Raw genomic sequence first — 25,010 nt, 5'->3', positions numbered from 1 at the left:
AGAGAGGACTCTTTTCACATTCACCAGCGAGCACGCAACAGGGAATTAAAGGGGGTGGGGAAAGAGTGGCGCACCATGCAGGAGAATGGTCATGAAACCACCCCTGACTGTAGACCCCTTTAAAAACAGGTTTATGACTAAAGTTCAGCTACAGTCAGAAAAATGATTATGTACAAGTTTATTGGACATTTGTAAGCTAGAAAATGATTTTGTGGTGAGGCCCCTGAGCAAGGTTTAGTAGAGATCTCAGCCTGGCACTGGAAGCCCCACCTGCATCAGCAAGGATACCTCTACTCCAGAAAGGATTTACCCTCTGGATTTTTGCCCTGGCAGGGATGGGGCCAGAGAGTTGCTCTAAAACCGTGGTCAAGGCTGTGCTAATCTAGTCACCAAGAGAGGAAGGATGACCCAGCGGTCAGGACACCAGCTTAAGACTTGAGATCTGAGTTCAATTTCGTGCATGACCTTGGGAAAGTCACTAGCCTTTCTGTGCCTCAGTTCTCCTGCTGTAAAATGGGGAGAATAGCACTGCCCCTCACAGGGGTATTGTGAGGCAAAAATGCATTAAAGATTGTGAGACACTCAGACACTAGGGTGATGGGGGCCATTTAAGTAACTAAGATAGTAAACATGGTCGTACCCCTTCCCCATCCATTTTTGGGGCTGCTCTTCACTAGAAAATAAGGTTGTGTTAGACCTCACACTTGAGGAGTCATGTTAATTCACGTTACCTTAAATTAAAGCATCAGCCCAGACAGGCTCCTCAAGGCTATGTTTGAACACTACCTTATTTTCTAGTCAGACAAGCCCTAGGCATGGTGCTGGCCAGCTCAGGACAGACTTTTCAGCAGCTGGTGGTCTATGCTAGCAAATGCCAAAATCACCCAGGCCTGAATCAAGTCCCTTGTTTAGAAGACCTTTGCAAACCTCTGGAGAGGTGAAAGAAAGCCATATTATCATGAAGGCAATTACAAGTTTGCCATTTTCCAGTACCTAGGAGCAAATCCCACCTGCTTTAGAAAATGCAAAAATCTTATAATAAAAAAAAAAAAAAATCTGCAACCATCTCAAATAACACTTCTCTAAAACATTTTTTACCAAATTAAAAGACAAACAGATAAAGCATATATAAACAGAAGGATTTTGTGAGATGAAAGACAGTCATAACACAAAGCTTCCCATATGTATAGCATGTACATTACTTGGTTTATAAGCTCATTGTGGCAGCAGCTATCTTTTTGTTCTGTTTGTACAGCACCTAGCACAATGAGGTCCTGGTCCAGGACTGGGGGTCCTAGATGCTACTACAATACAAATAATAATGTGCTTACATACCACAGAGCTAGTGTGAAATGAATGAAATTCAAGTACTCACTGACACTAAGACAAAGTTGCACCAGTGTAACTAAAAGTGTAATTTCATAGTGAGGTAGCTAAGCCAGAGCAAGTCTGTGTGCTGACACTTTTGTCTCAGTTGAAACCGGATATACCCATTTAGCTCATATCAGTAAATTTACAGGAGCAGGCAAAACGGATACACCCAGTTTTAAATCAATATAAGATTCCACACAGGAGTTTGCTCCATTTTAATTAAACAGACTTTTAAAAACTAGATTTAGTTGAACAAGTGCAACTTGCATGTAGAAAAGCCCTAAAAGAAATGCTAGTAATACAGTGATCAAAAATGAATATTTCTTTGAATATGTAGAATAATGTATCTTTTTCAAGCTTCACTGTGAAGCCTACATTGTACATATTGAAGCCTTAGCTGTTACAGTGCTACAGTGCTTGCTTTGCTCTCAAGTCAATCCATGCAAACAACAAGAAATCATCAAAACAAATTTTCAGTGAGGCATCTTGTTATTTTGTAGGGCAGATACAACTTTGGAAGTTAAATTGTGTGCTGGAAACAGCAACCGGGCCATTTCCTTGATAAAGAACCAACTTTGAAGCCAAAATTATGTGCAGAAGAACTGCCCGAGACAAAATTAATTTAAGTTCCTGGACTTTTTAACAAACCAGGTTAACTAAGACATTGTCCCTTAGTTTAGTACAGGATTCCACTAAGCCAGATAGGTACATTGTCTGTCAAATAGCTCACTTAGCCCTTTGAGTGTCCATGCTATGACCACGACACACAACAGTCTTGGTACCCTCTTTACCTGGACTCTTTTTCCCCTACTCAGAAAATCAGTTACACCATTTTTAAGTGGAAACACATCAGGTCCCACAGTTATTTGAGGAGACAAGAAGCTTCCAGTGCTGCAACCAAAGGTGTTTGGAGTCTTGCTGTAACCTCGATCGCTGGGTGCATTTGCCAACCAGCTGCTATTCTTTAAGGAAACCTCATCTTAGTCATGATCTGGTAACTAATATTTTATTGCATTTTGTATCTGTGCTACACTGGCATAAATCTGGAGTAATTCTATTGGTCTAGATTTGCAACAGAGTAACTCAGTTCAGAATCCAGCCCTTTGGAAGTAACATTAAAGTCTGCACTATGAGCGAAACCCAATTTAAAAGAAGAAGCAATGCCCATCTCCCAACACACTGTTCCAAAGACCAAGACTGATAACTTCCACTTGACTAAAGCACGTTCCTTAGGGTGACCATATGTCCTGTTTTGGCCAGGACAGTCCCTTTTTTAAGCCCTGTCCTGGCCACCTCAACTTTTTTGGCAAAAGTGGGGTGCAAGGCAACCCCTAGCGGGGCATGGAGGAATGTGCGGGGGTCTGGAAGGGCAGCGCCAGCCTGCGCGGGGGGAAGGAGGGAAGGCTCGGATGAGAGCACGGGCTGAGGGTGTGAGTGGTGCGGGCTGGCTCCACACAGGCTTGGGCAGGCCCCGCGTGGCTTGGGGGGGGGGTTAGAGGTTTGGGCAGGGGAAAGGGGGAGAAAAGAGTGGCACGGGCCAGCTCCACATGGGTGCAGCTCAGGCCAGCTGCTGACGCCAGCCCTGGGTTGGGGAGGAGGGTGGTCGGGCTAGCCCCAGGCCGTGTCCCGTTTTCCCTTTTGGGAAATATGGTCACCCTAGGGTTGTGGTGTGGAAGAAGGTGAAGGGGTGAACAGCGATGCCAGTCCTGCATGAGGGGCAGGGATGGGGGGAATAGGGGAGGGGAAGAGAAAGGGTTCCAGCATGCGGGGGACAGGCGGGGTTCGAGTGACCAGCAACAGCCTCGAGCAGGGGTAGTGGGGACTCAGGCGAGTGGCTGGGCTGGAGGGGCCTTGGGCAAGTGGCTGGGGCCAGCCCCGTGGGGTGTCCCATTTTTCCTTGGGGAAATATGGTCATCCTAACATTCCTAAAATAAAGGACATTTGCTGTAGGAGTTTTAAATCTGTAATGTCACTGCTGCCTTCTGGAAAAGGAGCTCCTGGGACAAAATGGGTAATGACCATTATGTGTATCACTGTCTTAGCCAAGGACAGAGCCACTGCTTAGCCCGCTCTTCCGCCAACTGGAAATTACAGACATTACCTGAAAAATAACATCTCTAGGATTAAAAAAAAAAACTTAAAGAAAAAACAAAAACTGGCAGCTACTCTTGCTGATGATATTTCTGTGCCTGAACCTTGCTCCTAATGCAAGACTGTTTTGGAAACCAAAGAACCACGCTGATAGATGCTGATTCAACTGCAGGTTCTGCTGGCAGAGCTCCATACCTCTGCTGCAAACCACAGAAGAGCTTGGCTCTTTACTACAAATCAGAGAGAAGCTTCTGGGAAATGTCTCACTAGGAAGATTCTCTACAGGTGAGGTCACAGCAAACACACGGGGCCCAATCTTGCTCCCCACTGAAGTCAATGGCAAACTTCCCATTGAATGGGAGCAGGAGCTGGACCGCTGTGCTTTAGAAAGTATTGACTTTTGTCTGAGCCTCATTAGCACTTGGTCATTTTCCAGATTCAGACATATTTGCACATTGGCAGACTCAGCCTGGCAGGCAGGAAACAGGAAACTCTTCCAGTCTGCAAGGCAGGGTGGATTGATTTAAATAATGATTTAAGTCACCTAAAGGAAAGCCTCAATTTTAATCAACATTTGTATTTGTAGTTCAGTTATTTTCCTAAAAAAAGGTGCACTCTCATTGGTTGATATAACCAAATGCTAAAACATATTGATTTACAATTAAATAGCACCTTCACACTAGATCTGGAACATGTGCTACCTAGGAAGGTACACTATAACTACATACATTTATTTAAGCAATTATATAGCTTATTATATAATTTTATTAACTGTACATTTTTAGTAGATCAGAAAATGGTGACTGATATATGGCTTATTTACTAAATATTAATTTTGTTCATGATTTGTGTCAAACTGCATTAGGGTGGTAACTAGAATTTAGACAAAAAATAGCATATAAATATATTTTTATTAAACAAAACAAGACCTTAATACAGTACATGACCTACTGTGCCACATTTATAACACTTGACTTCAAAAGTTAGAATCAGAGAAAAAACATCTTTCTTTATATAGAAAAGAAGCCTTTAACTCAACATCGAGTGATTCATCATCTGTGTCCACTCCCAGTTTCTGGCAATCACGTGGCATATGCCAAGCTAGAGAATAAGATGAGTCATTTGAGTTACCCATCTAGATATGGAAGGCACAAGTCGTGTCTATTCTACCCTAGTCCTGTAAAAGGAAACTTGAAATGTGTCAATTCCTTAGCAAAAAAGGGTTGGGAATAATTGGTCAACTGTTTAGCAAAGGGGACTTGAGAATAACTGGCTCTTTCTCATTAATGCCATAACACATGTTCTGTCAGTCTCAGTTTTCGTGCTAGAATTAATGAAGTGCACCTAAGTTATCTATTCTCAAGGCTTCTATCGATAGCTACAGAGGTGAATCATGGGCATGATCACAGCATATACACTGATTGATCTGTTTTGACTCTCTCCATTCACTGCAGAGACCATACAACTGAGATACTTCTGCCCATTACCTAAAGAGTAGACAGTACATTGCATGACAGCACATCTCCACCCCAGAGATGGATTTGTTCTTAATTATCTCATCTGTACTGTACTCCAAAGAAACACTCTTTCAAAAGGAAAAACAAGGCCTTGAAGATAATAATGAGAAGGAGGAGTAGATAGCTAGAATGATAGGTTGGGATAGTTTATAAAGGAAAGAAAGAAAAAGAAAAGAACACTGATAAAAACTATCCACAAATACCCATCTACCCAACTGTTAATTTATGTGAAAAAGTTGGATGAAAAGACTTCAAAATAATTGAGAAACATGCAGAAAAGTCTAGGATTAAATACACTTTTTAAAAAAACAATGTCAATAATTGTGTGTGTGTGTGTGTGTGTGTGTGTGTGTGCGCGCGCGCCCATCACAAGGATAAAACTGGGGTTAGCTGTAATTTTAAATATAGAGTAAAGCAAAGGTAGAATAAACTGAAAAGACTCTGGTGTTCATTACTATCAAAAGTAAAAAAAGGCTTACATCAAATACACCAGTAATAGTAAAAAGTCAAGGGGGGATAAATAATTTTACCAAAATATATTAGCCAAAAATTAAATACTGCTTGAATCATAAACGTATGGAAAAAGGTGTGTTAATTTTCTCTGACCACTTTGTATGCCAACACCCACCCCCACCCTCCTTTCTTCCCTCTTTTGTCTTTTAAAGCCTTTATGCTGTAAACACCACCACATGCAACAGCTTGTGGAATGAGGGTCTTAGGCCTCAGCCTGAAGAGTCTTTTGCACATACTACATTTTAAGCATGTGAGTCCTTCCAGTTAAATCAGTTATTTGATACCAGCACTCATTTGATCCCATTTTAAACCCCATTATATAATGTACATAAAAATTTGATGTATGTGACTGGCGTAATTTGCTTGACAAGTTCAATTCAACGGAGTTTTTGATAAATAATTTGCAAAAGATGAAGAAAATTAGGTCTATTCAGTATAGGGGTGTTTTCTCATCTGGCCACACAGGGGCTTACAGTCCAGATTCCGATCTCACTTATACTGGTGTAAAATCTGAACTAGCTCTATTGAACATCCTAGCCTTTAGTGGGGGGTTGTCAAAAGTATCTGAGTAGTGACCTAGATATACAAGTCCTACTGACTTTCAGTGGGACAAGGCGTTTGGCATTTATGATAATTCTACCTCGAAGTCTTATTGACATTAATACAGGTAGTTCCCCATGCTTTAAGATGCAAATACACTACTCAGTGTTAGATCTGCAGTGTAATATACTTATGCAATCTATCATAACGTACAGCTTATGAAGACCATGGTCCAGATCCTGTGCTGGTATAAATTTTCAGTTTTACACCAGCTGAGGATGTGGCCCCCTATTGAAAACTTTCTAGTTCACGAAGGCTATATCTACACTACACACCACTTGTGGCGACATATAGCGTACATGTCGCTACACACCACACCGTGAAAAAGCACACTGCGTCCATGCTGCGGTGCGTAGCTACAGTGTCAGTGAAAGGCTCTGGCAGGGTGCGGCAGTGGAGAAAGGCTCAGCCTACTGCCTCCCCCACTGCCACAGCCTCCTCCATGGAGGGGAAATGCTCCGGTAGCAGGAAGTCTGGCAGAGTCTCTCTCTGCAGAGGGGAAGGACTGCAGCAGCAGGGAGTTGGCAGCCTTTTTCTGCTGCCTCCCTGCTGCTGGCGCCTTTCCCTGAGGCAGGGAAGGGATCCACAGTGAGGAGCTGCCCACGGCCAGAGCATTTCCCTGCTGGGGGAGTTTTTTCCTGCAGAGGAGAAAGGCTCCAGCAGTGGGACTCTACATTGGTACATGTGTATTAACTCCTCTTGCCTACATTATGCCTCACCATCAATGCTGCTGTTTACACCTGTGCCAGAGGGGCGATGTGGGTATGTACTCTATTCGCTGGTGAAAGGAACATGCAGTGTAGACGTACCTTGAAATGATCTGATAGCCCTGAGCTTCATTTAGTTAATGATGTAATTTCACTGTTATTGGCCACACATTTTTAGTTGCAAGACAGATGCCTTAGGTGTCTCCTAAGAAAATGTCTAACCTGGTGACCAAATTGTGCATTCTACAGTGTGGCTTGTCTTGTAAATACAGACAATTACAGTGTTTATACTTCACATATGTTAGTCAACGCTGGAGCAAAACAAGAATCTTTTCCAGAAAACAGTAACAAACTAATGAACGACACAGTCAATGCATTATGTTCACATGTAGTGTCTGAAGCCAAATCAATGAAAAGCTAAAGGCAGTTTTTATTTTTTTAAACCACTATCACTAATACAAAGGCACTGATCTTACTGAAAGTATGCTGCAAGCCAAGGCTTGCTTTGAAACAGATGATATCGACTCAAATGTTGACTAAACTGAGTCAATGTTTGAATGAAAAAAATCAACACAATTTCTAGTAGACTTGTTACAAGATAAACAGTTATTGAACCATAGGGCAGGAGCATAAACTGGATTCCGTGTGATGCTACATCTCAGCATTAGGACGCAGTGGCACTTGGTAGTTTTCACTGAACTCTTCATGACACAAACTGGGTGAAAAGCTAGAATGTGAATCCAGACTGTGTAGTACTAATGCAATAACACCCTTATAGTCTCCTTTGTCTTCCTCTCACTAAACACACAAGTCTCTGCCTACAGTTGACTTATAAAAAGACAGTATTTAGAGACAACTAATCCCATTTGGGGAGGGATAGCTCAGTGGTTTGAGCATTGGCCTACTAAACCCAGGATTGAGAGTTCAATCCTTGAGGGGGCCATTTAGGGACCTGGGATAAAAATCTATCAGGGGGTTGGACTAGATGACCTCCTGAGTTCCCTTCCAACCCTGATATTCTAAGATTCATTCTTCAAGACCCTTATTTGTTAAAGCCAGGATACACGTATTCCTCACAATTAACAGCCAAACACCTATAGCGGCTAGCAAACAAAAAAAAAAAAAAAAGTCAATCATGTAGATAGGTTCTGAGTATCACTAGATAAAACTCCTTCAAAAAGATTGCTACCCAGAAAGACCCATAATTATTTCAAATCACTCATCTAAATAAAAACGTAGGACAAAGCGATCAAAAAGTAAATAACTCCAACCAACATCCTGACTGACAGTCACATAAACATCTAATGTCCAGACATAAATATTATCCAAAGTGATGAATACAAAGATGGAGAAATTGTTCATTTGAAATCTTGAGTGGATGCACAAAAGCAAGAATGTTGAAAGTGCGGATGTTAGCAGAAAATGCTATTGCTTTTCCTGAAAAGAATGAAAATTCTAACCTTCCAATGAAAGATGTGAGCACACAGACGTAAAACAAAACACAGAGAAACAAGCCATGGCTTCTTAGCCACATCAACAATAACTGTATCCGCATTTAGTTTCTTGTCTTCAAAGGCAGGAAATTTAAATTACAGTTTAATCATTTAAGCTTTTCTTTTTAAGCTTCCAAAATAGCTATGAAAGAATTTCAGAGATTGAAATGTACATGAAAAGGTACTTAGAAGGATGAAACATAAAAAAAAAAAAAAAAACTTTAAGCACGTGAGTATCAGAGTGAAATTTCTGAGGTGAACATTTATTTAGCCCAATGGCCTTCCAGCTGTGTTACAATATCTTTGTGCTGACATGTCACTGACACAATTTAATGCATGCATCAACAACAGGGGAGGAATTTTGCACAGAAATAGATAAGACTGTCTGTAAAAACAAAAACAAACACACACACACACACACACACAAACCCCACCTCACTGAAAAAGGTATTTTTCCCCACCAAAAGAAAAAAAATTCTGGGTCAAATTCTGCCCCACTACAACCAACAACCCCACTAAAGGCCTAATTTTAAGCCTTTTAAAGAGGCAATAGCAGTTGTCAGCTACACCACCATTTCCCAAACAGTGAAGCTGTGTCCATGATGTGATGCTGTATTATTGAAGATGACCATTTATATCATTGTTACTACTACTGTTGCACAATAGCACTAAATTTGATACAAAGTGTATCATGTGAGGTTTCAATGGAAAAGTTGTCATCTGCTAAACATGATAATCCTGGTTATATGCATGTATCATCTTTGTATCTGAAGTTATGAATATTTGCTATGTATTTGTATCTCACACGTGTTTTGTTCTTGTGTGACACCCACAAGGTAGTTTTACATCCCGTGTAGCCAGCCCAGTGTTCATGAACCATTCAATTATGGACAGAGCATTCAGTTGGTGACGGGCCATTAAGGGAGATCAGCTCTTCACTGAGTCTTCCTCTGGATGCCTCAGACAGCAAGGAGCCAATGGCCACCCCTGTGATTCAGCAAAACATGTAAGGGCATGTGCAGTGGACATGTGACCTTGGATTCCATCTTTGTCAGTAACTTTCCATACACAAGGACTGTGGGCCTTTTTTGGGACATTAAATTTCCATGCACACGGAAAGACATCTGAGACATCACCATTTTGCCTCATTACTCCTCCAATTCTCTGGACTGTGAATTTACAACTAAAAGGATATTTTTGAACTATGGACTGGGAACCTTCCAATCTTTTGCAAGTTACCAGAGAGACTTTTGCAAGTCAGCAGCCTATTCTATCACTTCTATGATCCTGATCTATTAGGGTTACCATTCGTCCGGATTCTCCTGGACACATCTGGCTTTTCTGAGTTAAAAATAGCGTCCGGGGGGAATTTGTAAATGTCCGGATTTCCCCCCCATGCAGAGTGTGCGCGGCTGACAGGGCAGCCGGCCAGATCATGCCACTCACACGGGGCTCCGGCAGTTAGAGCCTCTCCTCCGCTTCCCCCTCCTCTCCCAGGCTGCTTGAGATCACTCCCCTTCTCCCCCTCCCCCTCCCTGCATTTGCAGATCGCCGGCCATTCGCATCGGGCCTCCGGGAGTCTGGAGCTCCTCCCCCTGCTGCCCAGTGCACCACTCCGCAACACTCTGCGAGGGCGGGAACTGGGCTATGCACTCCGCTGTTCTGAGCAGCACGGTAAGGGGGCCAGGTGGTCAGAGAAGGGGCAGGGAGGTTCTGAAGGGAGCAGGCAAGAGACAGGGAGCAGGGGGAGGGTTGGATGGGTCCGGAGTTCTGGGGGGGGGGATGTCAATAAGGTTTTGGGCAGTCAGGGGACAGGTAGGGGGTAGGGTCTCAGGAGGGGGCAGTCAGGGGACAAGGAACATGGAAGCTTAGGTAGGGGGTGAGGTTCTGGGGGGCAGTTAAGGAGCAGGGTCCCAGGAGGGTAGTCAGGGGACAAGGAGCGGGGGGAGGGGGTTGGGAGTTCTGGGGGGAGCTGTCAGGTGGCAGGGGTGGGGAGAGGGATCGAAGCAGTCAGGGGACATGGAGCAGAGGGGTTTAGATGGGTCAGGAGTTCTGGGGGGCTGTCAGGGGGTGGGGAGTGGTTGGATGGGGCGTGGGAGTCCTAGGGGTCTGTCTGGGGGTGGGGGGGTGGATAAGGGTTGGGGCAGTCAGGGGACAGGTAGGGGTCCTAGGGGGCCAGTTAGGATGGGGGGAAGGTCCCAGGAGGGGGCAGTCAGGGGACAAGGAGCGGGGGGAGGGTTGGGGATTCTGAGGGGGGTGGGAGGGAGTGGCAGGGGCAGGGCTAGGGCGGGGCTCCTCCCATCCTCTTTTTTGATTGTTGAAATATGGTAACCCTAGATCTATGAACACTGCAAATCACTTGTATGTATATGATTCCTTAACCATTCAATTACTCTCTTTCTTTCTTCTATTAATAAATCTTTAGTTAGTTTAGCAAGGATTGGCTGACAGCGTGATACTTGGGTAAGATCTGAGATACTTATTGACCTGGGTAAGTGTCTGATCCTTTGGGATTAGTAGAACCTCACATATGATGAATTGGGTTTTCAGTAACCCCTCACTATATTAGATCCGTTTGTCTGGATGGGAGCCAAGGAGTGGAATGCCTAAAGAGGACTGTGTTTGGCTTCTAGTTAACCAGTGTGGTGCTACAAACATTTTTTTTGATACTGGTTTGGTGAATCTAATTATAGCATAAATCACAAGTTTCTGGAGATTGTCTGCCCTGTTTCATGCAGTCTGCCCTGAATGCCTCATTCTTCGTGTGGTCCATCCCAGGCACCCGGTCACATGATAAATCCATGTATCTATCCATCTAGGTTGTTACCCCTCAGCTCCAGTCTCTCTCAGGATTTAGCCTCAGTGTCAGGCTGTACCAAGCTGGGAGGGGTTGCAAGTGCTTTGGAAGACAGGATTAAAATTCAAAATGATCTGGAGAAATGGTCTGAAGTAAATAGGATGCAATTCAATAAGGATAAATGCCAAGTACTCCACTTAGGAAGGAACCATCAACTCCCATTTTTTGTGTGTGCAAATGACTGCCCGGGAAGGAGTGCTGTGAAAAGGGTTCTGGGGGTCATAGTAGACCACAAGCTAAATGATTCTACAGTGCTACACTGTTGTAAAAAAAGCAAACATTCTGGGATGTATTAGCAGGAGTGTTGTAAGCAAGACTCGAGCAGTAATTCTTCCGCTCTACTCCATGCTGATAAAGCCTCAGCTGGAGTATTGTGTCCAGTTCTGGGCACCACATTTCAGGAAAGATGTGGACAAACTGGAGAAAATCCAGAAAAGAGCAACAAAAAATATTAAAGTTCTAGAAAACACAACCTATGAAGAAAGATTGAAAAAATTGGGTTTGTTTAATCTGGAGAAGAGAAGACCGAGGGGGGACATAACCTTTTATGTACTTGAAAACTGTTACAGGGAGGAAGGAGAAAAATTCTTCTGGTTAACCTCTGAGAATAGGACAAGAGACAATGGGCTTAAATTGCACCAAGGGAGGTTTAGATTGTACATTAAGGTAGTTAAGCATTGGAATAAATTGCCGGGTGCTGGGTGGGAGGGGGAATCTCCAACATTGGAGGTTTTTAAGAACAGGTTAGACAAACACCTGCCAGGGATGGTCTAGTTATTACATAGTCCTGTCTTGAGTGCAGAAGACTGGACTAGATGACCTACTGCGGTCTCTTCCAGTCCTACACTGCTATGATTCTATGATAATTAAAGACACCATAGAGTAATGTAACAACATAAGCCCCCAAGGGGCTACTGCCCCTAACAGCCATCTCCTGTGCAAAACTGATGAGGACATGCACTTACTCTACAGGCCCTTCCATATAAACAGCCCTTCCTGAAACACGGATCTTTTGCGCATTTGCAAAGTAAAATATTATTTTCGCAATAAATATCACCAAACTCCAAAGAGCACATTCATTTTTAGTGAGATGTTTTAAATACACAAATGCCAAGAAAATACTGATGACTGCGGAGAAAGCATTGGAAATGACCTCGTACAAAAGCGCAGCGCGGCACAGCGCGGCGGGGGAGAAAATACACCAGCTTCTGCTTCTCTAATGCACAAATCGTGCTGTCATATCAACTTTTGTTTTGTGGTTCTTCAGTAATAATAAATAAATAGTTATAGAGCTCTAACGCCTTATCTGTACTAGGAACGTTTTTAAAAATTGGTATTATTTTTAATATAATGAACCCTACTTGAAGCAGGAGAGAGCTTTGAACATTGGACCTTCAGAGTTAAGTGCAGAACCTGCTTCTGCTTACGGCATAAGTCCCCTAGCTGATATTAGTAACAAACAAAATAAACTTCTGATGTGAACCAGGTTCTAGGTTCGGACAGCAACTCACAGAATCCCTGGAGTGGGTTACTATAACATTAGTGATACTGAGCTGAAGCGAGCAGCACTGGGAACACCAACACAGCCAGCCAGGTGTCCATGCTGTTTTCAGCACCATGGCAATTAGACCCCCACCCACTATTGTACAATGAAGATTTATATCCAGAAAAATAAATTTTAAAAAAGCAATTCATTTATAAATGCTTGGTGTTATATAGTTTGATCTCAACTCCCTAGCCTTGTGCAAGTCACTTACTTCTCTTTCTGTACAATGGGGACAGTAATATAAGATATGCATCACTGGGATGGCGGGAGGAATAAACTGTTCCTGTTTATAGCCCTGTACAATTAGTGCCATACAAGTGCCACCTACTATTTGTATCATCTCCATCAGTTACGCAAGGATACAGGTAATGTTCTGCATCTATGTAACAATGAGGGCAGGCAGTAGCAAAACATACAGCTACACAACAGGCCCACAGCAAAAAATCACACACATCCCAATACAGGATAGCACTCAAGCATGTGCTTAATTTTAAGGCCCACTGAGATCAATGAGACTTAAAGACATGCTGTTTTGAACAGAGATGGGCTTAAGCATGTGCTTACCTCAACCAGGCACAAAATAAGAGGGGAGATTCCCAGGATCAATGAATGGGAAAGGACTAATCATACTTAACGGAATACCGACATGGTCAGTGCAGTGTTTTACAGATAGAGAACAGCCTTTTATATTAATTATAGCAAAGGGATTCTATAGGATTGCTACTGACCACAGACAAAACCTGTTCACTGCAACTCTCTCCTCCAGGGGAACTAAATGCAGCCAGTGCCATTCAGTGTCACCCTACAGACTCTCCCTCTTCTGATTGCACTGATATTAAAAATGATTGACTATCCTATGCTTGGCAGATCTAAAGATGGTCCTAAATAAGTTCTCTCATACCATAGACTTTAGCTACCCTCAAGAAAGTATTTCTTAGCAGCAGTTTTAAGTATGGATTTTAAACAAATAAAAAGAAATTCACCTTCTTGAAACTTTATACGTCCCTTGGCACTTCTTAAAAGACTAAAGCCCTTAGTTTTTTCAAGTGTCATCCAAGAAATCCAACTAAAGTGAAGAGTGCGCAGATTACTGTACCTGAACACATGAATGTAGGTGTCTCAAAATCAGTTACTAAAACCATTATCTCATCCCCTCCAATTTAGTCCAAACACATACTACTCCAAATTTCTTGATGTAAATGGCCATTTCCCTACATCTCGCCACAGCATCTGCTCAAGCTCCCTTTAACATGTAGCTGGGATGTGAGAGAATGCATGGAATTCTGCTACAGAAAACATGGGAATCCATCAAACATGTCAGGATTGTGCAAAGCCTGTTGCCCCATTCTCAAGATAGTAATATTCAACCTACAGTGTGAAATCAGTCCTAGAAAAAAAAGTTTAAGAAAACACATAATGCTGTCCGTCAGAGCTGAAATTTTAAATCTAATATTTTAAAATGATAAAGCCATAAGGAGAGAGACAGACAGAGAGAACACAACCTTAATTCTTTTACTTTGCTTTTACCTGTTAGTAGGTGTAGCGGGGTGGATACCCGCTCCTGCCCTGAGGGGCTTGAAACAGCCCAGGAGATGGCTGGGGCTGGGGCAAGAAGCCTGGGCTGATTGGGGGCAAGTAGGCTCAGCGGGGGCCATGCCCCAATCAGGCCCAACTGGCCCGTATAAAAGGCAATGAGCCAGGGCCCAGTCAGTCTCCCTCTGCCTGTAGAGGGAGAAGGGCCTGGCTGCAAGGTGCCCAGAAGGGAACCTAGATTCAAGCAGGGCTGGGGAAAGGCCTAGGGAGCTCCGACCTAGGAAAGCCCCAGGCTGCAGGCCTGGTAAGACCCATGAGGTATTGGGTTGCAGGGGGCAGCCTATGTGTAGGCAGAGGCAGCAGGTCTGAACCTCCTTTGCCTATGATGAGTGGCTTACACTGCAGTCTGCCCCAGTGAGCGGGGGGCTAGATGGGGACTGGCAGTAGCTGAACACGGAGGTGAAGTGGGGATAGTGGGAGGGGGTTCCCCTGGGAGGGGGAGACCCTGAGGCTGTGAGGGGTTACTGCCAGAGGGGTAGCACCCCAGGTAAATTGGGTCCTGGGAGGGACACGGGGCCACAGGTAAGGTGGCTCACTGGCCTGCTCTGGATGCTGGGAGAGCTAATTCCCGAGACAACCAGCAGGAGGCGCTGCAGTGGTGAGTCAGCTACCTTACAGTAAGGTATTAGTGTTCGCAGTGATGTCTGTTATGTTAGGGTGTAATTATTATAAGTGGTGGTGATATCTCTTTGCTCACACACACTCGTAAGATTTCAGAGTAGAAGCCGTGTTAGTCTGTATCCGCAAAAAGAACAGGAGTACTTGTGGCACCTTAGAGACTAACAAATTTATTAGAGCATAAGCTTTCGTGGACTACAGCCCACTTCTTCGTAAGAGTAATTCTCTGCCCCAAAGAAAATCCTTATAGACAAAACAGACAAAGTAAGTATTATCCTCCTTTGGATATTATCCAGATGAGTCACTAAAGCCAGCCAGACAGATTAAGTGACTTCCCCCAAGATCAGGCAATCTATCACAGAGCCAGACACTGAACCCTCATCTCTCAATATACTATATTAACCACAAGACCACCTTTTTACATATTAGTTTTGCATATTTATAAAATGCACCTATTGAGACCTGCATGAGCAGATCCAGCCATTTAAAAAACAAAAACCCACAGATTAAAACAGGCCTAAATTTGACACAGTATAAACCACAAGTGAAAAAGAAAATATAACTCCTCAAACCTCAACCAAATCAGGGTCTGCCAGATCAACCGGGGATGCAAACTCCAGAGTCAAGAGACTACACTGAGACTGTCCACCCACCATCCTACAAAACATCCAAGTATTGAACTGTCAGTGAAAACACCCTGGCTGGAATCAGCTCTCTGGGTGGAGAAAGAGGTCCAAGCTCATCTCCAAGAGGCAGGACCCATATCCATAACTCAAAACCAACATCTCGATTGTGATTGAGCTCTTTTAGCTTTAGTATATCTATTTAGCTTAACAAAGAGAAGGTTCAGGGGGACCTGATTACAGTCTGTAAGTATCTACGTGGGAAGCAAATATTTAATAATGGTCTCTTCGATGCAGCAGAGAAAGGTAGAACACAGTCCAATTGCTGGAAGCTAAAGGTAGATACATTCAGACTGGAAAGAGGGTGTACATTTTTAACAGTAAGGGTAATTAATCACTGGAACAATTTACCCATGATGGATTCTGCATCAGTGACAATTTTTAAATCAAGATTGGCTGTTTTCCTAAAAGATCTGCTCTGCGGATTATTTTGGGGAAGTTCTACGGCCTGTGTTACACAGGAGGTCATATAAGATAACAATCGTTGTCTCTTCTGGCCTTATGAATTACACCTGGAAAGTCCCTGGAGCACAGGTATAAAATGTGCTTGTAGAAGAGGAAGCTATTTGTATTATTTTTTCTTAATACCATATGAAACTCATTTTACTGTTTATTATATTGCCTGACCGCATGGAATTAAATTGAAGGAAGCTGATGGGGGGTGGGGGGGGGAAAACAGGAAACTACAACAAGGTACAACCAGACAGAATGCCATGGTTCCTTGAGAAACAATGGGGGAGTTATTAATTGGGAAATGCTCCAGCCAGCATAGCAAGACTTATTCTTCCCAGATCAGGGCCTAGGAACAAAGGAACACTAAACCGTTAAAAACCCTGCCTAGATAAGAAGGGGAGGGAGATGAGCAAGCAGCAGCAGATGGAGGTGAATTTCTGAGAGGAACACAGAGGATGCTGCAGGGACTCTCTTTCCCAGGACAGGAATAGGGATGACTGGGCTGAGAGGAACGTACCCAAAACTTGCAAGGAAAGAATAAAATATAGGTAAGACCTGATATATAGGCATTTTGTTGTTTTATCCCTTGTCTCCGTTTGCTATGGAGTTGTGGGTGAATAAATATTTTGTTTTGAAGAAGCTGGTTTTGAGTTACTGTAAATCAGTTGCTGGTCCCAGGTTCCTGGAGGAAAATGGGTAACAGGTACCAGACATAACTGGGCTTGTCTTCTTATCATGGTTGGTAAACTAGAGGGCTGCAGCCTGGAGACCCAGTCTAAGAGTGCTAGGCCCTCATGATTACACTCAGAGTGGTGAAGGTGGCAAAACCTGTCACCAGAGAGGTGCACTCAAGAGGGACTAAATGGGCAGGTTGTTCTGCAACCTTGACCTTGCTCCACGCAAGGAAAACTGTTAAGTGACCAGGAAGAGGCTTTCCATGCACAAACTGAGTTTGAGTGGCCTTCAAGAGTAATCTCATCTAAAGTGCTTCAGTTCTGGTACTGGCATAAATAACTGCAATGGGAGAATTGGATGGAAAAGAAGGCAGGACCGGGGACACAGTCAGCATCAAGGAAGTTTCTTGACCATGAACTTAATGTATAACAGTACTTGGCAACAACCACCTCAACCAGTAGGGAACGGTGTATTTCCCTGCAAGATTTTACTAGACAAAAAGGGCAAATTGCAAATGGAAATTTTATTAAAGTTTTGCTGAAATATGTATTTTTTTTCCTGTGATGCTTGGTAGACTGGGACTCCCTGACACCCTCCACCCCCACCTTAAGGCATCCTGAGCCCTCCAGACACCTGTGCCTACCATTCCACAGAGACCCAGAGGGACCTCCTGCAAGACAGGCACAAATCTTAAGGCTGCAGCAAAGGGCATTTGAGGGTTAAAGTCTCCATCAAACTTCCATCTCTTCATTCTCTTTAATCAAGCACTGTCATTCCAGAGGAAAACTCTAGCCTGTCAAGGCATGGCTCCATTCCCCTGGGTCTGCCCCACATGTGATCCCATATAACTTCCTGTAGGGATCATAAGTTAAAATACCATTAGGGTCAACTCCTCCCTTCATGCCCCAGTAAGAATGGGAGTTGTACTCATAGATACTCCCAGAATCTGTTAGCCAAGACATCAAGACTCAGGGCAAATCCTCAGCTGCTGTGAATTGGTATTGCTCTAATTGGATCTAGGCCATTTTAACCCAGCTGAGGATCTTGGCCTCAAATTCAAAATTCAGTCTCAAACCTCAACATCGTAGCACTTACTCTAGTTCTATAGGCCAGCTCCTAGCTAGAAAATATCTGACCAAACTGGATTCAAAACTAATACACTAGTTACACTCCACAGTAGGGATTTTAAGTTGCGGCATGACAGGTGGATATTCTGAAAAGCAGATACTGACTGAGAAGCATACGCAAGTTGTTTTATCAGTTACTGAATACTGTGAGGGCAAGTTGTTCTTGAATGAAATAGCGTAACAATGTGTCAAGTACACCCGATCAAAGGAAGCAGACAGGTGCACATTCAGAGGAACGAAAATGTAATGTCAGTCAATCATAATTCTGCCAGCGTCATTTGGTGACTGAAGAGTAGCAGCCTGGACTCAATATTTTTCTATGCACATATCTGAGCTGACCAGACACATACTGAAATCATTCTACACTATGAGCATAATGAAGCATGCTAATTTGATATAAACCATTACTAACTGGTTTGCACTTCAGTGAATTGGGATTGCATTTTTCTAGCTGAAACCAGCTTCTCCAGTTCGTGGCCAGCATGTTTATGAACCACCATGGGTTCCCAGGCATTAGACAGGCCGAATTTTAGGCACATTAAAGAGAGGATAACTCCAGCAGAAGCTGGAAGAGAGGGTACCTCCTGCACTACATTAGTATGTCATCTCGCAAGCAAGCAACACTACAGAGTGGCATTTGAATTAGCTCCCAAGTAGCTGCAACTCCTGATGTCCTGGATGAAGTGGGAGAAGGAGTTGTGGGAGTATCTGTCTGAAATAGGAAGGCAGAAAAATAATGAGGAAAAATGTGGAAAGATACTAAGGGCTACAGACTGTTTACAATCTGTAACAGTGAGGTATCAGTGGTAGCTGTTCATATGGACTCAGGAGAGAGCATTTAGCCCTTATTTTAGTCTAAAACTCAAACTGAATGCATGTTAGGTATTTAAAAATAGCACTAACAGGATTGATAAATTCTAAAGTCTCTTTATTTCCCCCCAAAATAAACTATGGGACATTTTCAACATCATGCCCAACACTGCATTCTCCTTCTATTATTCTCCACTTCTCTTTCATACAAATTTAAGGGTTGGTCATTTATACAGCACCTTCCAGGGCATCAAGTTGTCTTTATGCAGCCCCAAAAAACACACCTAGGTTGGAGAGTCCAGCTACCTGGGAATCAGTGGGATGGAGACAGGAAATTTTAGCCATCAAAAGGGAAAGTTTTATGAACAACACCATGCATCTTTAGACCAGATAGCACCTCAGTTTTTAAAGTTTAATTTCAATCTCCATATATGATAATCTCCACAACACTTCCTTTACCTCTGCTGAAAAGGGTGATTTGACCATTATATCATCTGTGACTTACTAATGCTAGAGAGCGGCTGATAGTACCCACATAACATACTTCAAACCTGAGAAGCAGACTTGGGCTTCTCTTGTGATTCCAGACTTGGGCTTTTCTTAAGCAGGGACTGTCAATTGACCAGAACTATGCCAAACAGTTCAATGGTTTGGCCACGCCCATGACAGACGGCGTCACTCAATTCATTTTATTTGTCACCTCAACCAGTTTTCAGCTAAGGTCTTAGAGGTAAAAAAATTCTACTGAATTATTAGCCTAATTTGACACTTACACCCCTTTCCTACATTACATTATGTCCCGCCTGCTTTTTACTGAGATTTATAAGCAGAGAGAAATTACATAGATTCTCTTTGTGGTATGCAGAGATTGCTTTTAGGCCTTGTGTTACTGCCTATGAATCCACCTATTAAAATATTAAGTTTCAAAATTAGCTTCAATCCATGAGTCAGATCTGAATTTAGATTATATTTCATATCGTTGTAATGCTACAAGAGAGACAGTCCTGCGTTACTGAAATGAATGACTCCTTGGCCAACTCCCTGATTTCTCCTACTCCAAGTCTGCCTTTTGCCTGAGCAGCAGCTTTAAGGGGTGATTTAAGATAATTAAATTACAATTATCAAGTACAGCTTGCAGAGTCCAGACAATAACAAAACTATCCTTTACAAAACAGCCCATTTCTATATAAAAAACAAATTACGAGGACATTCGCCTTCATGTTCAAGACTTGCTAGCTATGACAATATTCCATTTACATTTGTAATGTAACTCATTTGGTGGCAAAAAGACTAGGAATGACATTAAAAAAATAAAACAGTGGATAGAAAATGCAAGTCAGGTAACATTTACAAACAAGCATTTACCAGGAAAGCAAACAAACAAACTTGAAACCAGGTGCATGCCAAACCCTACTGTCGGGGAAATAGATGCAAAAATACTTAATTCAGCTCACTGCAGTTATTGGCATGAGGATATAAAGAGGAAAAAAGACAGCCAACAAAACAACTTTAACTCTATAGTGAAAGGTTTAAACCTTAGACGATTATGGCTGACATATCAATACATGTTAATTACCTTTTTCTTTCACCATGGTAAAGGAGTCCTCTTTGGTCTTTGTAGCAGAGACAGCGAGGATTAACTGAAGTAATTTACGCACACACACTTTCCTTCCAGCAATGTTTGGCTGGGATAGAAAATAAAAAGGGGGTGGGGGCAGAAGGCAGCTTATTCCAGAGTCGTCTTTTGCTTGGTCAGATTTTCCACTAAATCTGGTACAGTCTGATTGCTTGCCACTGTCTCTTCTTCTTGTGCCTCCTATCTCCTCACACTCTCCCTCTCGGTCCCTTTTCCTGTTACTAGTGTCAGTTCATTCCGTGCGTGTGGACTCTGCCCCTTGTGCTGAAACAACCTGCTGCAGCTGCTGCGTAACAAACACAAAATTCCACCGTCCCTAATCTCTAATCACTGACACCACCTTCCATTTCTCCTTGCCAAGCCGTACAGCACTGGCAACACAGTTATCCCCCAAGTGACAGAGAACAGATTGCAAGTGAGGCGCACTGAGGAACTGTTTAAATTGCAAAATTGATATTCACCAGCTTATTTTTCATTTGAACCAAACTGAGCTTGACTAGAACCCAAGATGAATACAGGACAAGTGCGTATTATTTGTAGTATTTTAGTACCTAGGAGCTCTAGTCATGGACCAGGACCCCATTGTGCTAGGTACTGTATAAACAGATTAAAAAGTCATAGAGCTTAAAATCTATATACAAGAACAGAGACAACAGATGGACACCGACAGACAGGGAAGTACAAAGAAACAATAAAACAATATTGGTCAGCATGATAGGCGTGGTCTCAGCATACCAACAGTTTAACTGTTGGCAAGTTTTTTGTAGGCATCACAGCAAAGGACGTTCTAAGGATAGTTTTGAAAGAGGATAATGCGTTCGTTTTCTGAATTTTGGAGACCTCCTCCCAAATGTATGAGGAAGCACAAAGGTGACTGGAAATTTAACAAGAGGGCAACGGCAGCAGAGCTGACTTTCTTTGATAGAGCCCTGTTTACATTTTAAAACAGATATAAATGTTAATATCCAGAAAGCAAACAGGCTCTGCGACATTCTCCTAATGTCTTTCCACCACAGCACACAATGAAATAGTTAAATGAGACAATACAGATTGGGCATCTCTCTGAAGGATGCTGTTAAAAAAATAAATAAATAAAAAATAAAAAAGTTAGTCTAGAGGGCAACTAGGTTTGGGAGCAAAGGTCAAAATGTTCATTAAGTGAAATTTCTTGGCCTGGGTCTGGGTCACTCATCTGCTTTGGAGGTACAATATGTATAAGCTCCAAATCCTCTTATCATTCCCACCTTTAAAAAAAAAAAAAAAAAAAAATCTTGAGCGCTCAAAAAACTGAAAAGACTGATGTCTTGAACAATGAGGCTACCTATAAATTTCTCCAGCACACACACACACACACACACACACACACACACCCCTCTCTGTCCATTCCAGATAGAACTGCTGAGTTCTGACATGCAACTGGTCTGGTTTTCCAGGGTTCAGTCTCCCAAGCACCAGTCTCCCAGCGCTAACTGAGCAGTGGTTTTAGGATGGTCATTAAGTTGATGTCAAAATAATAAAGCACTTACAGTGTTGCCAAGCCTGTCACAATTTCATAGAAATTCTGATGATATTTGTTGTTTTCCATTGAAGCCCCAGCTTCTGGAGTCATGTTATTAGGTGAGAGGCTTAGACTTTATTTAAAAAAAAAAAAAAAAAAGGTAAGCTTCCAGCCCTTGAGGTTTTGGAGAAAAGCTTGAAAAATGTCTGCTACTTTGTGTTTGTACAGGTCCTAGAATAATGGGGCTCCATTCTTGGCTGACCCTTAATCATATTTATTGCATAATGCCTAACAATAATAATAAGAAAACAATGCCTAGTGGCTCAAAAACCAGAAGAAAATATAAAATAAACTTTTTTTAAAAATCATTTTAAGCCAATCTCGCCCCCCTACCCCCTCCGGGGAGAGAGACCATGATTTATGAACACTTGCAATTGGCAATACTGTACTTATATATTTTCCTTCTCCAAAGGGCTTTATTCATAATGTTTTGCAGTAATCTACAAATCACTTTACAAACATTAACTAATCCTTAGCATGCCCCTTTTGGGCAGGTACATTTTATCACCCATTATTTTACAAATGGGAAAGAAAAAGAGGAAGAAGAGGCTGAGCTCAAAAGGGAAGTCAATGATGACCTGGGTTCATAACCTCAGGTATTCCTGATTTCCAGTAACAAACTCAGTTAAACCACACTTCCGGGTTCACAGAGCTGAAATTGGATTGTAATTCAGACCACCACAAGGGAATTCCTTCCCAAAAGCCTTTACTTCAGGAGAAAAAAAAAATAATGTACAGAATCAATATGCAGGCGCCCTTCCGACAGAGCAGCAGATGGATGATACATCTTGAAGAATCAGAACATACAGCCCATGATTGAAATATTTGCAGTAAATAAAATCTAAGTGTTTTGTATATATACCACCCGGTACAGAAAGAAATTAAATAAGCCAGCCTCTCGCAGCTCTGATGTGGTTCAACTAAGCCTTTATTTAAATAAAAAAAAAAAAGTGTAGGGAAATGCATGGGGGAAAATGCCTATTGCCGAATGCATCTAGGCTGGGCTTCTATTGTTAGTTCCCTCCTGTGCAGCAGGGATTCTTGCTTCTATGACTCAGTGTGTTACTAATAATAGCATTGGCTGCTCACTTGGTGAAGATGGGCTAAACCCCTTCTGCCCCTACATATTGTGCACCATGTCACATTTCTGACAGAGAGCAATTAGGGCTGCAATTCAACCTAGCTTTGTTCTAAAAAAAAAACAAAACAAAAAAAAAAACCACACACCATATTTTGTAAGCAGCTAGTCAGAGAGGGTCTTGAAAGCAATTTTTATAGTGGGGGTGCTGAGAACCATTGAACCAAACTGTTAACCCCGTATATAATGCAAACCACTTCAAGCACCCGCAGTTCCAGCACCTATGCTTGAAAATAGCATGTCTGACCTTCATTCATAAATACTAGCTCTGCTATGCTACATAATGCCAGAAGGCACTACACACGGCTACGATTAACCCTTTGCTGTGATCTTTAAACACTCTCTGAAGGTTTGCATCAACAATTATCATTCATTTTCCACTTTAGCAGCTGCTGACATGTCAGCTAACTGCTGGTATCTGGACTTTTTGTTCTCTGAGTCCACTACCCTCATTTCTCACATGTGCTAGAGATTAGCACTGCTGTATTGCATCTCACCCATGGCTGCAAAGAAGGATTTTCCCAGCAGGATCAGCCAGCCAGAGAAAACTGCAATGCTAGCCTTTAACATGCACGTAAAAATAGCTTTAAAACATACACTGTAGTAAATTACACTGGAGAGGTCAGGAGCCAAGTAATTTACTCCTGAGTGAAAGAATATAATATCAGTTGCTGGTATTGTAAATAAAGTCAAATGCATTACACTTTTATGCCTGACTGATTTTTGTTTTTAATCTCATTGTTTAAATTCTTAAGCTACAACGGGACCTCTGCCAACCTTTCAGAATCTATTCAAATACCTCACCAACTGGAGAACAAGGACGAGTAACTAACAACTCTGGAGACATATACACACAAATACAAAAAACATTCAGACAAAAATGTGATTTTTAAATTACTATTGTCCCTTTAAAAAGAGATACTTGTTGCAAGGAATCCAGACTGTTTGAATCCACTAATCTACAAAGGACCATGCATTGACACAAAATAGTACATTCAAGAAAAAAAAATAAATAAATTGGTTAACCAGGATCTTAAATTGTTATTCTCACTTGAAGAGTTGGCTTTCAAAGCCTTTATCTTGCTCTCATTCCCTACAGATGAGGCAATGGTTTATAAATACCAATGCATGATTTCTCTATGATTTCCTCCAAAACTGACTTGTAGTGCTTGTCCACTGAATGATGAGCCAGTAACCAGAAACTGTGGGGGGAGAAAGAGACTATTTTGTTAAATACAGTAACATCCAAAAAACCCCAACCTAATTGAACATGCATCTCCGTTTGGTTCAAAGCCAGGCAGACACAGTTTTGACAACAAACCCTGCTGCAGGCATCGACAGCGGAACCATTATATGGCATAAGTCAATTAACAGCCAATATTTCTATGAACTCTTGTCTTTGGCAAATGCCTCCTTTCTCCAAACACAAAATCCTTCATGCTCTTACATGGAAGGTGACCCACTGTGTTATTATCCTAGCTTAACTGTGCCTGCCACGAGGGGAAAAAATGAAGGTCAATGGGAGTATTATGAAACTGCTCCACAGCACTTGCAATGGTCCAGTGCCATTAGAAGGCAGCACATCCGTCTCTACTTTCAACATTGAGCTTTGCTAACCAGCATTTCCTGGCTCCAGTTCCCCATGAGCACATCCCACACTGCAAGTTTACTCCTGTCTAACCACATCTGCAACATAGCCAAGCAACACATCTTCGGTCCTCTGATACAAGCGCAATCCAGAGTATGCCAGCATCTGTGCCTGTGGTGCGCAATGGAAGTAAGTCCGCTGACTTAAATAGAGTCATTGTTGACTTCAGTGGACTTTCTCCAGGCTTACCCCAGGGTAATGCAGAGCAGAATTTGGCCTTTTGCCTGATGGGAAGCCGCTGACTATTTGATTTGCTGGCCAATCACTTCTCAGGAAAGGCACAATTTATTTAGTCCACAGCAGAATAGACTAATGCAAAGTTTGCATCAGTCAGTAAATTGTCAGGGAATAGAGCCAATTTCTTCAGTCTTCCTAG

At 42.4% G+C, this 25,010-nt stretch overlaps 1 protein-coding gene across 4 annotated transcripts in view; it reads right to left on the bottom strand.

Moving 5' to 3' along the window:
* Positions 1–25,010, bottom strand: part of ABLIM1 (actin binding LIM protein 1) — a 325,251-nt gene that overhangs the window by 186,283 nt on the left and 113,958 nt on the right. Inside the window, exon 1 of one of the 4 annotated variants that reach the window (XM_034776053.1) lies at positions 20,231–20,568. The exons of the other annotated variants lie outside the window; for them this stretch is intronic. Coding sequence (XP_034631944.1) covers positions 20,231–20,246 — 16 coding nt within the window. The 5' untranslated portion in view covers positions 20,247–20,568. Of the gene's footprint in view, positions 1–20,230; positions 20,569–25,010 lie in introns of those variants that run through there. 4 annotated transcript variants of the gene reach the window in all.

Source organism: Trachemys scripta, chromosome 7, assembly GCF_013100865.1.
Source record: "Trachemys scripta elegans isolate TJP31775 chromosome 7, CAS_Tse_1.0, whole genome shotgun sequence".
Taxonomy (NCBI): Eukaryota; Metazoa; Chordata; order Testudines; family Emydidae; genus Trachemys; species Trachemys scripta.
Note: the sequence above shows the minus strand (reverse complement) of the source record. Positions and strands in the feature narration are given on the sequence as shown.